Source organism: Lepidochelys olivacea (assembly GCF_965140295.1).
Source record: "Lepidochelys olivacea isolate rLepOli2 genome assembly, chromosome: 2".
Lineage (NCBI taxonomy): Eukaryota > Metazoa > Chordata > Testudines > Cheloniidae > Lepidochelys > Lepidochelys olivacea.
Genome location: NC_140412.1, coordinates 228,953,732 through 228,971,258, shown reverse-complemented (window position 1 = coordinate 228,971,258; position 17,527 = coordinate 228,953,732). Strand labels below are relative to the sequence as shown.

General features: G+C 41.6%; 1 protein-coding gene across 1 annotated transcript in view; it reads right to left on the bottom strand.

The window, feature by feature from the left end:
• Positions 1 to 5: 5 nt before the first annotated feature.
• Positions 6 to 17,527, bottom strand: part of OLAH (oleoyl-ACP hydrolase) — a 54,491-nt gene continuing 36,969 nt past the window's right edge. The window contains exons 2-7 of the mRNA XM_084619921.1: positions 7,264 to 7,394; positions 5,365 to 5,503; positions 2,804 to 2,903; positions 1,518 to 1,687; positions 1,048 to 1,130; positions 6 to 814 (exon numbers count right to left, since the gene is read on the bottom strand). Of these exons, the coding sequence (XP_084476047.1) occupies positions 681 to 814; positions 1,048 to 1,130; positions 1,518 to 1,687; positions 2,804 to 2,903; positions 5,365 to 5,503; positions 7,264 to 7,393 (756 nt within the window). The 5' untranslated portion in view covers position 7,394 and the 3' untranslated portion in view covers positions 6 to 680. The remainder of the gene's footprint in view (positions 815 to 1,047; positions 1,131 to 1,517; positions 1,688 to 2,803; positions 2,904 to 5,364; positions 5,504 to 7,263; positions 7,395 to 17,527) is intronic.

Here is a 17,527-nt window from a genome sequence, read left to right as displayed (position 1 = left end):
TTAGGGTTTTAAACACTCTTCTTTTTCCCTTTTTTTGAGAAGGCAGAAAGATCAGATTCCTCCTCCTATCCAGCCAAAGTAAATTCTGAAGACAAAACTACTTACCTGTCTTTTTTCCCCAAAAGATGTAATGGGATACAGGGGGATTTAAAAAGAAAGAAAAAGAAGAGTAGTTTTTAAGACAGCTGAGTCAGGCTAATGAGGTCTCAAAGAGTACAGATTTAAAGGAAACATTAGTTACTTCCTGGATCCAATAATGGATAAAAATATTTGCACAAATATATCTCCCTTCTGTTACAGTCATAGAAATGCTGGTGTAGAAAAACTATGGTAAAGGCAGAGGGAAGCCACTGAAGCCCAACTTACTAAGTTTGCAATGCTTTTAGCCTACCATCCTCCCACCAGCCCCAAACTAACTACCACAGGGAAGCAAATTAATGTACTGGCTGTTTACTTTTAAGAATCAGAATTTTCCTAAGTATTGTCATAAATTATATCTTGGAGAAACCTTTGGCTGTAGAAATTCACCAATATTAATACATCAACTCTTAGCCCTACTGCTACAGAAAGTTGCTTACCTTGCCATTGTGGTAGTTGTAAAGATGTATAGAAAATATTCCTTATTATTTACTGCTTTGGACTAATCTTTGACCCCCTCCCAACAAAATAAAGACAAATACTCAGAGATCAGCAGTTTCTATACATTTTGTCATGTGGTCTGCCATGAACATTTCATTAGCAGGGTCCAGCAGATAAAAGTGTCCTCCAGGAAGCTTGTGAATAGTGGTATCTCCACTTGTTACATCCTTCCATGCTGAAAGAGAAATAAATATGTAAAGCACGAGAGAAATATCAGCTTGTGTAATTGTTTTACGTAACTTGTTTCAAGATTATTACTAATTCCTTATGAATCATTCTGGCTCATATACTGCAAGAGTCCTTCATATTTCCATATCAATTAAAATGAGATTATAGACAGAGCTGCTCATTAACCTGATTCAACAGAAGTATAGCTAAATATTAGAGGCAAAGCACACTACTAGATACCTTCTAAATCCAATGGCCAATCTTCAGACCCACCAAAGCATGTAAGGCCACAAGAGAGACCATCTATTACCAGTTCCTCAAAGCTGTGAATAGAAAGGAGAGCTTGAATCTTTCCACTCTAGATTCCCCCTCCACATGCAAAATATCTTTTTCTCTTCCCCCTCTAAAACATAATAAAACACTTTGCCAATGTACTCTTTAGTACAGAATGCAACCTGCCATTTACTTCCTATAAATGGGATGGGGAAGAACTGAAGGAGAGGGAGTTGTTCTACCTTTAAGATTCTAGGCTGGATCTTTAAAAATGCTGTTGTTTCTATTACACAAATGCTTTTATCATGAAAACAAAGATTCAGGGACAAAAATGGGAGATCCTTGTGTGATAGGTCTCAGTAGAGGTGAATGTTCTATTTTAGACTATGAATGAATAATCCTACTCTCAGAATATACTGTAAAACTGTGCTACTTACAGAAAGGACTGAACAACTGCAAGATCTGCTTTTAATGCAGGAATATATTGTTTCATAACATTTTTGTTCTGCAGAAACTCAGGAAGTGTATCTCCAAGAGACTGTATCTTTTTGATAATTTCGTCTTCGTCTTTGTCTTTTACTGTGTGGAGAGGATAACAAAATGTTGCCTGAAAGCATCATACAATATATATTAGGTGTTTCATAAAATACACTGTAAACAACTGTCCCTAAAAGATTTAAGTCTTAGGAAAGAAGCTTAAAGAACATCTAACCTGTAGTATTTTCCCCTGTCCCCAATAGCACAGTAATATAATAGTGGCATTATGATTTAGTGGCTGGTTGGTTTCAGAAGTCACATAATCTTTATAGAGATGATAATCTTGGAGTGGAAAAGAGGCTGCCCGAATACTTCTGTAGAACACGCTGTACTGGTTATTCAATGGATTATAACAAAAGGCATTGCTAAAGCTTTGTGTCTGTCTCTTGCTGCTAGACAGTAGTTTCTGAAAATGTAACTTGTGAGGGAGACAGAAATATAAAGGCTATTCAATTTTTGCTGTGAATTTTTTATTCTAAATGCTGAAACCAAACTACCAAAATAATGTCTTTATCAGACAGTGAAGCAGAACTGTGGATATAAATCCAGCTGCAGTGGGCTTGAGAGACCCCAGGGCCCAGAAACCTTGCAGGAAACATTGTTTCCATGGAGGTATGAGACGTCATCCAAAAACACTGTTTCTAAATAGCCTGGAGGGAGAAGCAGTAGCTGGTGCATGAGAAGCAGCAGCATGGGAAAATGGCCAAATCCCTGCTGGTCCCCTGAGAAGAGTGGCAGAACCACCAGGAACTAAGGAGCGGTGAGGAAAGAGGCAAAGCCACCAAAGAATGGGGTTGGGAATTAAGCAGAAGGCAAAGGTACCAAGGACTTAGCAGGAGGTCCAGGAGAGGGTACTATGTGTTAGGAGGGTGATGTACACTTCCATTTCTGGGAGGAAGGGTATGCTAGGTTTTGCCTGGATGCCTATCTGACTAGTAAGTGCATCACCGTAACAAGTAATGTGCGATGCTCTAACAACCTCAATTTAAGCTCCCCACAGATAATGGAATATATATGCATGAATCCTCATGTGCAGTGGTTGTCTTTTCTCTGTAGACATTACTAAACTCTGCATACTAGAGTAGAGTCAGCTGCACTTTGGAGGGCCAAAGCCGGTACTTTATACATGATGATTGTATAGCTAAAAACTATTTTATTTCATATTATCAAAGATTATATCACTTACATGTGGAGCACCTGCGCTTGATATAAAAAGATGCACTGGTTGTAGTCCATATTTTTCTTTCAAGTGTACTGCAACCGCAAAACTAACATATGATCCAAAACTGCATTGAAAAGAGAAGCCAAATTAATCTGACTAAAAACGTATCTTTCAGGACACAATTAAACGCAGTTAGAATCCCAACTCTAGTAAGGTACAATTACTGTGGTAAACATTCTTTGAAACAATAAAATAGTACCTTGGTGCAGTGTGTTATAGGTCCCTAATTACTAGAAGTAAATTGTTTAGAAAACAACAATTTAAAGAGTAATGATGCTAGTCAATTCACATGTAAAAGTGAAATCAGATTGCAGATCAGACCTAATACAGCACTTTTGCTTCTTTCACTGTTCCACTTTGCTTACAATATGACTGAATGCTTTGAATATTCCTTGAAAACTAAGTAACCTTCAAAATCCATTTGCTCGTCCATTGTTAGTGTAAGCAGCAATATTACTATTAGGAGTAAACAGTCATAAGTAATGATTATTACACTAACACACTTATTTGGAAGGTATCTGTACCTGAAAGGTTCTGACTCTGACCGATATACTCATAATCAACAAGAATGTCAAAAAAGCAACTGAGAAAGGATGGTCCAGTGGTTAGGGCACTAGCTTAGCGTGAGCGCTAGTCCCTGCTCTCCCACAGATGGCATGACCTTGACCTAGTCATTTAGTCTCTCTGTGTGTCCATTCCCTCTCTGTAAAATGGGGCTAGTAGACTTCCCTGACCCACAGGGGTGTTGTGAGGTTGAACACGGTAAAGATTATGAAGTGCTACAATGATGGGGGCCCATATGGATACCAGAGAGAGATCATGGCCATAAACAAACAGATCTCAGAAGTGGCATAATTTGTCCCCCCTCATCAGTGCCACTGATGTATTTTGGCATCTCGTGTGGCACGCATTCTAAAGACAGGTTGCTGACAAAGTACTCTGCCTCAATGGGACTGTGTCGATGTGCACCAGCAGAGGGTCTGGCCTGCAGGGTGAAACAGTGAGCAGTTCCAAGTCTGTTTGTTTCACATGCCACTCTCAGAGAGAAGGCCGAACACTGTGCAGCCCAGAGTGTGGTCATTTATTAGTTAAGGCTTTATGTTATACGTGCTTTGACAGGCATAAGCTCTGTAATATATACTAGCTGACAGTTGACTTTCAGGTCATTGCAGTAAAATAGCAAGGTGTGGATTACTATGGAGAGATCTCCATTCAGAACAAGTAAACTTCCAAATATTTTGAAAATGGAAAAAGCCACTTTTGACCTCCACCACAGTATGGGCCTCCATATTCCACTTATGGTCATAACTGACTGCCCAGCCATGAATCCAGTTCTGTAAATCCCATTAAGAGAGAGGAGAGCTACTGAGGAAGCAATATGCTCCAGAAGTTTTCCAGTATTGAGAAGTAATAGCTCAGTCTTATCTGCACTGTCCCATATCCATCCTTTCAAATTCAGCGAGGCAGGAAAGGAACTGCTCAGCTGCAGGAATACAGTAATGTAGATCTGGGCATACTGCAGATATCTCAGGGTGGATATCATATCAGTTCTCCGAGTGGCTCCACTTGTACACAGAACAACAAAGATGACAAATGATCACCACTAGAATCCATATAGACGTAATTTCAGGGTAGGTGTGTAATCACCCAAGCCCCACATCTACAAGTAGATCTACTCTGGAACAGTCCTGTCCTCCTCTGCTATTCCACACAGTAGGACAAACAGCTTCTTCCGGTTGATGGTTTCAAAAGTACTCAGCAGATTTTTCTACGGGTAACATCAGACTGTTTCACAGAAATGACAGACACTACATACCACTTGGTTATACCACAGCCCCAACTGGCCTGGTATATAACAAATAGTCCCCTTCCATGCATATGCTCATGAAGTACACCCAGTTCAGGCACCATGTCTTATCAAAAAAGGGAGGTCCAAGTCTAGGTAATACCTAAGCACAGTTCTTACTATCAGCAAACAGGATATTGAACAAATACAGAATAGAGAATAACTGGCTAGATGGTAGTACTCCAGAAAGGGAGCTGGGGGTTGTAGTGGACCACGCATTGAATATGAATCACAATGGAAAAACCCCTTTCGTAGCTCTAGTGTCTACAAATGTGCTGCTGTAGCGTTGCTAGTGTAGATCTACCCTATGATTCTGTTTCAGCCAGTCCAGCGCTCTGCACTCACCTCTGGGGAAAGAGCTAAGTAAGTCACTGTCTACACTGTGCACCTTACCGAGGCGCAGCTGTGCCGCTGTACTCACGCCAGTGTAAGGTACCTGTTCTTTACAAAATGAAACCACCCCCAACAAGGGTGGGGGGTAGGTTCATCGCCGCAAACAGGGCTCCTGCCTACAGAGCGCTGTCCACACTGGCACGTTTCGTCATTAAACCGTTTGTTGTTTTTTCACACCCCTGGGTGACAAAAGTTTTAACAACAAAAGCGCCAGTGTAGACAAAGCCTAAGTATCCAGCAACCGATTTTAGGCTCCTTTGCCACATATTTAAAAAGATGTTTTTACCTGTGACCAAAAAATGCAAAAGGTTTCTCTTGCAAGTCGTGAAGCAAAACACTAGTAATGTCATTAATGATCGTTTTCATGTCTTTTGCAAAAGGTTCATTAACACGAGATTCTCTTCCAGGAAGCCTTATAGAATACACTAGAGGGGGAAAGAAAATTATAGTCATTTCAGATTACTCTAAAATTCATGCCTTTAAATTACCAAAACAGAAATTAACCACACATTTTTTAATTTACTTTGCAGAAAGCAACTATTAACAGCCAATTACATAAAAGGAAGGTTTTTTACATTAGTGACAATAATGATTAGGTGAAGTTTTAACCCTGTGGTCAAAATGAAAAGGGCTTCACTCAAGGGCTTGGTATTAATTTTTTTATTCCCAACTATTATTTGTCCAGTTTACTTGGATTGTAAGATCTTTGGGGCAGGGACTGTCTCTTACTAGGGGTCTTGACAGCACCCCTAGCACATGGGCCCCTCATCTTAGTTGGGACTTCTAGGTATTATTGTAATATAAATAATAATCAACATTATAGTTGAAGAATAACTAGTATGAATGTTCTCTATAAAATACCTTCTCGCTAGAATCCTAACTCCATTGGTAACTCTTTTGCACACCCTTTATTGCAATCTTTTTTTTTTTTTGCAGGCTTTTCCCTTATTCCCCACAGTAGAACTTGGAATCATGATATTTATTGACATGGTTGTTTGTTCCTTTCAGAAGCTTGGTCGTCAAAGGACCATCCCTGGATTTTTACTGGACTGTTATATAGGGCAACTGAACAATGGGATAGATTGTAAAAATATGTTACAGTTTCTTCATTCTCCTTTTCATAGGATGTGTCCTTCAAAAGTCACATGGAAGCAGGAGGGTCACACCCACCAAGAACAAAAAAGTATTGTATTTAAAATAAGCCACCACATAATACAATAGGTAGCAGGACAAAAATATAGGGTCAGGCCTTTTATAACTTTTATAAGCACAGTTAAGACAGTTCTGAAAGTGCATGCTGCTCTCTGAATTTTACTCAACAGTAGCTGCAATTGTTCTGAGGGCCCCCTCTCCCAGTAGCTTTTCTGGAAGTATTTCCGTCAAAACAAAAAACTTTTTTTTACTTCAAGGAAAATTGGATGTGACTGGCACAGCAATTCACTGGAGGTATTCAGAGTTAGGGGACTGGTTTTATTTCAATGCTAATGCTCTCATGTAATGCCAGATTATTCTCTTTTCTTTGTGAAAGGTCTGGAAAATAGCCATGGCTTCTCCCCTTCAAAAAGTGCAAGTATGAACCTTTTCCAGGGCTGATACAAGTGATAGCCATGGGAATTACTTCACTCTGTAACTAAATGCCATTTTACTGTTACAAAGCCATTGAGTGACATTGGTTTTGATACAGGGAATGGAGAATCATGCAGAGAAGTGTAGCTAACTGCAATTCATTCTGCACAGGAAAAGGGTCTGCAGCTTCCCAGCATATTGAAATGAATTTTTAAATGTTCCTTTTTGAGCATTTTTGCTGCATGTACATTTTTTAAAATATAACCAAACATTACTGTATTGCTGACCCATTTAACAGATCTGTTTCTAAACCAGTCAAGCCTGCTTTAGCTTAGAGAAAGAAATTTAATTGAAGGTAGATATATTCATGTATTGAACCCAGGCACTTGGGACCTGCTTTGCGGTGACACAGAAGTTGAGGGAACTCAACATCCCAATGGAGGTTTTCAGCACCTTGCAAGGGGGAGCCATGGTAAGAACATTATTAGAAAGATAACTCAGCTCTCTTTACGAGAGCTGAGAATATTCTGTTTAAGATCTTACAACTCTGCATGTTAGTATCCTGTCCAGATGGCCCATCTTTATTAAATTGTACTTGTCATACACAAAAATTACTGACCTTCTATTGCGTTGTCAAAGCGTTTGCCCCACTGTGCAAAATGGGTGGCACCACTGCCAGCCCAGGGGAAGCAAATCAGCCTATAAAGCGCCTTAGGCCTTCTGTATAGACAAGCAACAACTTTCTCCATTCTTGAGAAAAACAAAAAGAAATCACATTCGTTTGTTTTTTTAAATTAAAGAGTGTGGTTCTAGACTTCATTTAGTTCAAAATAGGCCTATATTTTCCATTGTCAAAACCGCTAGCACTGTGTCAGCTGCCTGTTGGGGAAAAAAAAAAAAGTCTTTATTTTTTGAAAAAATTCCAGCAGGCTGATCCTAAAGCATTTGTCAACGTGCAAGGAAGAGGAGAAGACCACCTGAATTTCTCAGTTGCCTATTTTTACAGGAAGTTGTGTCCTATTAAAATAACCTGTAGCACTAGTAAAAAAGAAAAAGAGCATCGATACACATTGGAAATCTAAACTGGAATCCCTGAACCATTATTTGAAAGCCCAAATCAATACAAAACATTTTCAAGCTTCCATTTCTTAGGGATGGATACAGATTAGCCTCTAGTAGAAGTGAAATCGACATCACCATATTTTTTCCTCTCAGTCCCCTGGTGGAAAAAAAGCAACAAAGGTAATGTTTTCTATTCCAGGTCTTGATAATTGGATGAAAGTGGAAAAAGTTTTAGTTTAATCATTTCTACTAATTGGCCCACTGACCAGCTTTATAATCTTTGTTCATTGGTTGATGATTGCTCTAAAGTAGTCATCAGTTGCAAGTCTGAGCTGATGAATGAACATGAAGATTAATTTAATAACTACAGTGAGTGACAACAATTGTTTATTTATTTCTCTACCTTATGGAAGGGGACAGCAAGCATATCCATCACCTTTCACAGTCCAAAGTCCATTGATCAGGCCTACGGTATACATGCTTAGTAAATACCAAAGGCTAGTAAAGATTAAGTTACACTCAGACACTTTTGATCAACCTGCAAACTAAGCACAACTTGGAAGAATATTTCTTATGAGTATTTCCTGTATTATTGAGAAGGAAAATTAGCTGGTTTTAGCACTGAGTGTAAAGACCATCGGAACAATTCTTACTTTTGTTTTCTGATTTCTTCATCTCTACTCTTGCTGCTTAGATTTGCGAACATCAGCAGTAAGGGTGATCATAGAATATCCGGGTTGGAAGGGACCTCAGGAGGTCATCTAGTCCAACCCCCTGCTCAAAGCAGGACCAGTCCCCAACTAATGATTGCGCACTAGATATAGTGTACAAGGGGAATGCTCCGTCAGTGTGTTATTTACTTCTCCCAGTTTGATACCTCAATTCCACCAATATCCAAGAACAGGGGGATATCTTTGAATGTAAGGACCTTCTACAGCTACATGCTACTGGAGCATCACCTGTTATGAAGGAGAAATAGATTAGAAGCTATACTGATGAAAGAACACACTTGTGTGCTGGACATATGTACAGTTGTTGTTGTGGAGGCCAACTATAGGGTCCAATTCTCTTCTTTTTTGCACCACTTTTGTAACAACATATGCCCATTCTATTCAATGGAGTTACTCCCAATTTACACAGGAGTCGGTGACAGAAGAACCAGGCTTTCTCCACTGTTTCTTCAACCAAAGATCAATGCTTGGGAGAAAAAAAAAAAAAAGAAAAAAAGTTTACTGGTTCCAAAAGTATTTATACTGGTCTGTTAGACTGTTTATAGCCTAGGTAAGTAATGAGATGTTAAGCTGAAAAATCACCAAATGAAAAAGAATTGGGGTCATGCTTTTTTAATTTTCTTTACGGTGAATGTTTGGGTTTTTTTGTTTGGTTTGTTTTCTGTGTTTTTGGTTGGCTGGGGTTTTGGGGGAAAGGATTTTTAAAGTTTTATTTTCTGTTTGCCTTGTCTGCTCTGAATCTCTATGGAAGAATGAAGAACTGGTGCAATTATGACATCACAAGAGACAACTGAAAGCCAAACAAATGAGCTTGGAAGTGATTTTTAGTAAGACTGTTTAAAACTTTGCCTTTTGTTCCCTTTCTTATCACTTATTCATCTTCTCTGTCAAATAAGCACTTGCTGAATTTTTAACTTTCTTCCACTGCCTGTCCTAATGATTTAAGAGGTGAAAGAGCTCTGAGTCCAGATCTGAAAACGCTTAATGAGCCTTCCACCAAAAATCAGGAAAGATCAGACTTGATCAGACAGGGAATACACTGACAAAATGTTTTAGTCTTCTTTATACACCCTGGAGAAATTAAAAAGGGCACAAGTGCAATTAAGTGCAATTTTCAGGTCAACTTGAATCTCTGATTCTAATGATTAGGAAGTCATCTCAGTTGCTATGTGAGCGGGACACAGATAGCAATCAAATGACAAGATATTAAAGGTCCTGCAGCCTGCTGAAGATACTTTGGAAAGCAGAGAATCCACCAAACTCTGATACTTGGAACAGCCTCCCTCCTCCATGCACTCTTGGAAACCTCACTCTCACTCTCCTCCTCCAACCCACCCTTCAAAATGCACTTCTTTGATCTGTAATTCCACCACTAATTTCTGTTTGGGTGGCCTCTATTGTTACTCCCACACTTTTTAACTTTCATACTACAGTAGCTACTAAAAGCCTCTACCAGGTTGGGTCCCATTGTGCTGGCCTTTGTACACACAAATAATAAATGACAATCCGTGCCCCTAAAGAGCTTACACCTGATCCTGAATGGATTTAAAACAAAACAAAGCTGTAACAAGCAAGCGTAAAAATCAATTTAAACACATTTTCCCCTCTTCCTGTTGTCACCTTACTGCCGACATAGTGGTTCATAAAGGCTTTGCTTCTCTGTTTTGCTAAATTGTAAGGTCCATGGGACTGGGACCTTTTTTTAGGTCTATGAAGCATTACGGAAGCATATGGCTTCTAATTAGAAAACAACTAACACAACTACCCATACCTAAAGCTCCAACACACAGAGATTCCAATTAGGATGGGCAAACTCATTTTGTCACAGTGGGAACTAGCCTGAACTTCTGCCATCTTTTAATGTTGTTTCAAATAAATGTTGTTTCAAAGACTCAGGCTCTTCCAGTGATTAAAGGCTTCATATTTCCCAAGAGCACAGGAAGCCAGAATTCCTGACATCCCATCTCAGCTCTGCCACTGACATGCTGTGTGGTTTTGGGGGAAGTCACTTGTCCTATCTGTACCTATTCCTCCACTTGTGAAATAGGAGTATTACTATTCTCCTCCTCACACTGGGTTTCTGAGGTTTCCAATAATAATCTTTCATTCAAAGATCTGTAAGTTCTTTACAAAAGGTGGGTACACAAGTCAGCGGCAGAGTGATGAGTAAAACCAAAGCCCAATGATGAGCTGCCAAAATCTTAACAATCGGTTCTCTCGTCACCCCACGAGGGGGTCGTTGCCCACCCCCGCCCTCCCTGGGACTCCTGCCCCATCCAACCTCCCGCTTTCCTTGATGCCCCCCCGCAGGACTCCTACCCCATCCACCCCCCTCCTCTGTCCCCTGACTGCCCCCAGAACCAGGCAGGAGGGTCTCATGGGCCACCGTAGTGGGTACCCACCCCAACCCTAAGAGCCAGAGGTACCTGCCCGGGGGTGCTTACCTGGGGTAGCTCCCAGGAAGCATCCAGCAGGTCCCTCTGGCTCCTAGGAGTGGGGGAGCATAGCTGGGGGAGGGGCCGCTCCCCGCACCAATCACATCAAAAGTGGTGCCTTAGGCACTGACTCCCTGGGTGCTCCGGGGCTGGAGCACCCACGGGGAAAATTTGGTGCGTGCAGAGCACCCACCAGCAGCTCCCCACCCCGCTCCCGGCCCCAGCTCACGTCACCTCACCTCCGCCTCCACACGCACTGCACCACCCCGCTCCTCCGCACCCCCCCGCCCCAGCTTCCCTCGAATCAGCTGTTTGCACGGGAAGCCTGGGAGGGCTGAGAAGCAGGTGGCGGCTTTCTGCTCAGGCTGAGAGTGGCGGAGGTGAGCTGGGGCAGGGAGTGGTTCCCCTGTGCCCCCCCCCCCGGTTACCTGCTGCCGCATGGGCGGCCCTCCACGTGCCCCACCCCCACCCCAGCTCACCTCTGCTCCGCCTCCACGGGCCTGAGTGCGAAGCCGCCGCCTGCTTCTCGCATGAACAGCTGATTTGCAGGAAGCCAGGAGGAGGGGACTGGGGGTGGGGGGAGAAGCAGAGCAGGGCGACGTGTTCAAGGGAGGAGGTGGAGACGGAGTGAAGGTGAGCTGGGGCGGGGCGGGGAGCTGCCGGTGAGTGCTCTCACAGAAGTGGTGACAGGTGAGACCTTCTCCCTGAAGATACCTTCATGGGGAGTGAGTCTTCCCACTCCTGTTTCCATCATCCTCTTTCTTCTTTGTCTTTCCTTCATCTCCTCCCTGTTTCCTCCATCTCCCCATGTCAGTCTCTCTTCTTTTATTCTCCCCCCAGTTCTGTCCCTCTTTCTTACCATGTTTCCTCTTCCATCCACAAACCATTCAGACAAAAACTGTAAGATGGCTGCTACCTTACTTCTTTGCTAGACACAAAAATTGTCTAGTTATTAAAGGCCCAAAATTATTTCCCACAACCATTTGGACTTAAGCTTTGCTCATGTTAATGTTTATGACAACTGAATAATAAAGAGGTTATAACGTGGCAAACCAAAATTCAATTTCTGATCTGTTGAAACTATTAATACAACTGGATATACACAGGTCCTGATTCTCCATGGCCTTGCACCATGTGCAACCCATGCAGACATTTATATTTTCACCAAGTGCACCCAAATCAGAATGGTGGCATTTTACATCCACTTTGAACACGTGAATGACTACACATGATGCAAGGCAGTAGAAAAATCTGCCCAGAGTGTGACTGAAGGCTGCAGTTATCTTGACTTTCATGTATGTTTAAATTGACAAAATTATTAATCCTTAATCCCATTAATATTTCTGAGGATGGGCCACCTCAACAGGAACCTGAAAAAGCAAAGCCAAGAGAAAGTTTAACAGAAATAAAACATTAGCTGGGAGTCAGGGAGATGCAAACTGCTGCAGAATAACTACTGCAGAGCTAACTACTGGAAGACAACATGCTGGGAAAGTCCCTGTGATCTTTCTGCATTAAATGCACATACCTGCACATTTGGTATTATTTATTCTAGTTTCATATAAAGAAACTAGAGTAGTTGCTACCTCCTTCAGCCCTCCCAGCTGATTGCCTCTCCCAGTCATCACCTCCTGAAGGGGACACTACTTCAACCTTCCCACAAACTGATCACATACCCCCACAACTGTGCCCCCTCCCTCAGGGAAACTCCTTGCTCCAGCCCCAGTGATCAGTCAGGTCCCTCTCCTGCAAACAAAGGGAAACATGCCTCTTCTTCCAAATGATTTAAGTTGTGTTGCCCTGGCACACAGTTTACATGTTATTAAGACACCACATTAGTCAGAATCCTTCCGCTGTTTTACCATTGCAATACTAGACACTTCAGATAAATCTTCCAGTTGTAGGCTTTCACCCTGCTCTCTGCCTTCTGCTCAGGCATTTCACAGATTTGCCACCCTCCGGTTTCCCTTAACCCAATCATACCTAAATTAGCAAGATGATTTGAAATGCCCGTACACAGCAGCCTGGGGATTGCCTTTATTTTCAGTGTGCAGCAACAAGCCCAGAGATGCACTGACAAGCACTTGGAGCAAGATTAGCCTACCCAGGAAGAGACGGAGATGGTGTTCAGCTGACACAGCACCTGGTTTTAAGTCCTGTCTAGGTAGTGCAGGGGAGGAGCCAGAACGCTCACAAATGGCACCACAAATGGGAATGCGACAAGGGGTGGAAAAGCAGAGCATCCTCAAATAGCAAACACATGTGCAGCGCCCCACATAACACGAAGCATGTGACAGGGATATACAGGGGTCAGAATCATGTTCAGTCTCAATCCAAGGTATTTTAAAAGCACACATGACACACACACAGCTAATAATATAGAAGAATGTCACATGAATTAAGTCAAATAGTACCTTTAGTTAACAGAGGGATTATAACATATATCATCTAAGTGCTGAAACAGTGCAATAAAGAGAACGAGCAGTAATGCCCTAAATTTATATGTAATAATCTCATATTCTCCAGTATGTGATGTGGCCAATGGCCAAAAGCCAATAATTACCTCAGAAATACAAGTTGCTGTTAGAACTTCATTTCTGTTCCTGATTTTAGAATATTTTTTCTTTTCAATATAACTATGTAAGAAATAAATGAAGCCAACAAAGAAGAAGAATTTAAGTGTAAGGACATTTAAAACTAATGGTCAAAATGGTCAAGCCGCTGTGGATTTTGATGGTTAACTTAAGACACCCAAGTTTAACTATTTTAACTGATATCTGTTTTGTTCATTTTAAAATGTGTAAGAGTTTTTCCATTATTCTCCCTACATTTCTCTCCACCACTTCTAGGAAGTTCAACACTCTGTGGAGTTTAGGAACTTGCACATTATGGGAAACCCCAGCCAACAAGCACAGCTGATATCCACAAGAGAGCCCCAGCCTTTTCCCCCCTGCCACCTGCTATTCCTGTATCAGACCAGCAGAAGCAAATCAAGAAGGTGATTATATTAAAGCCTCTTACCCCATTTCTACCAACTATTTCAGGTTCCATGGAGACAGGAGCAGGAATGGATAAACTTTAGCAATGGCTGCTAATACTGAGCGCTGCAAATGTTGGTTTCAAACAGCTCATACACAGAAGGTTGGGAGTGAACAGTTTCCATGCAGTTTTATTTAGAGTGCTTTTATTTTTGATAAAAACGTAGGGAATCCATTAAACCACACCTAGCTTTTACAGGTGTCTGATCCCAGGGAGTGTGAATTGACTAACTAGTCCCAACTGGCACAGTTTTGCCTGCATATTGGAACTTTAGGCAATCAGGTGCCTGCTTTCACAATGTGCATTTTATATTTAGATAATTTGAAAATACTCATACCTGAATGTTGGGTTCTACCCAGGGACCTGACACACCAATTTATAAAATTTGGTCCATAATGTAAGTGTTCTTAAACCTATGACCAATATAAATGTTTCCATAATGTAAAAAAATGAAAATAATTATGTTCAAACAAACACTGAAACAGCACCAAGAACCTGAAAGTGAAACTTTCTATAAACACAAATGAAACTGGCTTAATTGAGTTTCATATTCCAAGCTGAGAGAAATGCAAAATGCAAACAAAGATCAAACTGTGAAATATGCTGGATTTTTAACAGTCATTCTTTTAATTCTCTCATGTAAGGTGTAATATGTACCACAGGCATGTCTGCTGTTTACATATAACATATGATCTGTAAATTGACAGTGTCTCTTTAACTTTATATGGTGTAACTGCCAAGTTTTGTGCATGAGTCAGCAATGTGCCCTTGTTGCCAAGAAGGCCAATGGCATTTTGGGATGTATAAGTAGGGGCATAGCGAGCAGATCGAGGGACGTGATCGTTCCCCTCTATTCGACATTGGTGAGGCCTCATCTGGAGTACTGTGTCCAGTTTTGGGCCCCACACTACAAGAAGGATGTGGATAAATTGGAGAGAGTCCAGCGAAGGGCAACAAAAATGATTAGGGGTCTGGAACACATGACTTATGAGGAGAGGCTGAGGGAGCTGGGATTGTTTAGCCTGCAGATGAGAAGAATGAGGGGGGATTTGATAGCTGCTTTCAACTACCTGAAAGGGGGTTCCAAAGAGGATGGCTCTAGACTGTTCTCAATGGTAGCAGATGACAGAACGAGGAGTAATGGTCTCAAGTTGCAGTGGGGGAGGTTTAGATTGGATATTAGGAAAAAGTTTTTCACTAAGAGGGTGGTGAAACACTGGAATGCGTTACCTAGGGAGGTGGTAGAATCTCCTTCCTTAGAGGTTTTTAAGGTCAGGCTTGACAAAGCCCTGGCTGGGATGATTTAACTGGGAATTGGTCCTGCTTCGAGCAGGGGGTTGGACTAGATGACCTTCTGGGGTCCCTTCCAACCCTGATATTCTATGATTCTATGATTCTATGAACTCCATACTCACAGATGAGAGTCACACATGCAGCAATCTGTGGTGACCAATAGGCGCTGCAAAGGTTATCAGTCTGATGGTCTGTTTATCCGGGCTTATGTACTGTGATGGAATTAACCTTGTATTCACACCCTACACACTACTGTAATAATCTTTGTGCAAAATATGCCTTGTAAGGTATCACTTAAAAGCTAATAACTCACTGGTCAATATTATCATAGTGAAATATATGTAGCAACACTGTATGTGAGGTTATAAAATTCCCCTATATGATGTTATTAGTACGTGTTCCAAACCTCACTGCCTTTCCCAGGCAGAAGTCCTTAAACATGTCTGTCCTGAACAAAGGAATGCGTGTTTGCCTTAATGTATATTTAAGCAGTAAAACAGAGTCATCAGACAGAAAAGGGGAAAGGAGAAAACAAAAGGAAATCTGCATGTGAGCATACACAGGTGAAAAAATTCAGCAGGAGTCACCCTTCCACACCAGACATGCTGTCTCCTTATTCTCACCTGGAAATGCTTTTGAAAAGGGGCACTGAAACTATAAAAGGAGGGACAAACACCCCAAGTTACCTCTTTCTCCCTGCCCATCTTCCTCTTAGTACCTAGGAAGACAAAAGAAACAGCACTGGACTTTAGGGAAGGAGGCCTGATCTGAAAGCTTGGTCAATAATGTGTTAGAAGGAAGCAGTAAGGACTTTATTTTGAATCAAGTATAGTTTGTTAAGTTAGGCAGTAGAAAGAGTTTTATCTCTATTTTCCTTGTAGCCATTTTGGAATTTTGTGCCTCATTACTTGAACTCACTTAAAACCTAATTTATTTTATTCTTTAATCAAAATCAATCTGGGGTTGTGAATGGTTTGGGTAACTTCATTTAAGGTGATAAGCTGTTGTATATGGTTCCCCTAGAGGAACGGACTGTCTAGCAGAGGGCTGGACAGTGCAGAACATACATTTTTGTGGAAAAAACTGGGAGAGGGAGTGTGTTGGGGTCACTCTGTAAATGGTAACCAAGGCTGCTAGAAGCCAGAGTGTTTCTGGTGTGTGCTGACAGGCTGCTGGGTTCAGAACTGCTGGGCCAAGTTGTGGCTTTACATAGGCACATCTTGGTGTGACCTGCATGCTGGTGGTTGTTTGTGAACAGTCCAGGTTGGGAGCTACAGGAGCAAGGCATTGCAAGACACCCCAGATTGCAGGGCAGTGGTGACTCAGCCCCTCACTGGTCTGGAATGCACCCTGGACTATCACAGATGCCAAAAACCCATTCTTTACAACTCAAACAATAAAGATTCTGGCTTTGGAAAGTTCTGGCAAGTTTTCATCAGTTTTGGGCAGATACTGGAATCTTTTCAATGTCTGGTTCAGTGGCTTTAGGTCTATGCAGATGCATAATTTGCCTAATGGCTTTTTTATCACTCCCATGATGCATATAGGTGCTATGATACCCCTGCTCTGCAGACTTTCAAGCTCCTAATGTACTGGATTACCTAGTGCCACTGGAAAGTTCCTTTGTGGTAAGCCCACAGGTTCCATTGTGGATGGAAGCTGAGACCTACTCAAATGTTTGTAATAATGTCAGCTTCTACTGCCCACCCTTGTACCCATCTGACAGGCTTGCCTGGTTGATGCATTTATGAGACTTGAGTGGCATAGTCAGATTCTGCACAATCTTAGGCCTTGCCTACACTAGAAAGTGTTTTCTGGTATAGCTATACGCTACTCTTCTAGTGGAGATGCCGCCTCTATTGGCAAAACTTTTCTTTGCCAGTATAGCTTATACCAGCTCCCCAAATGAGATAAGCTATACTGGTAAAAGGACTTTTTTGCCAGTATAACTGTGTCTACACTAGAGCTTTCACAAACATAGCTCCATCAGTTAGAGAAGTGACTTTTTTCACACTCCTAACTGAAATAGTAATACCAGCAAAACTTTTAAAGTTTAGACCAGGTCTAAGCTTCCTCTCCTCTCTGCTCTCTTCTCCTCTCCTCTCATTTCCTTTTTTAAAAAAAAAAAAAAAAAGTGAGCTTCTATTCCTCCTAGCTGTGAACATAAGCTTTCAAATGTGAATTAAGTGATGTTATCTTCCAAAGTGTAAAAGATCATGCCCACCCTGTTACTCTGCTGAGGCCTGCCTCAGTTTCCTCTTCAATGGGGCAGCAATGGGTTCATTTAATACCTGACTCCACCAACCATTTCTCCTCCAAATGG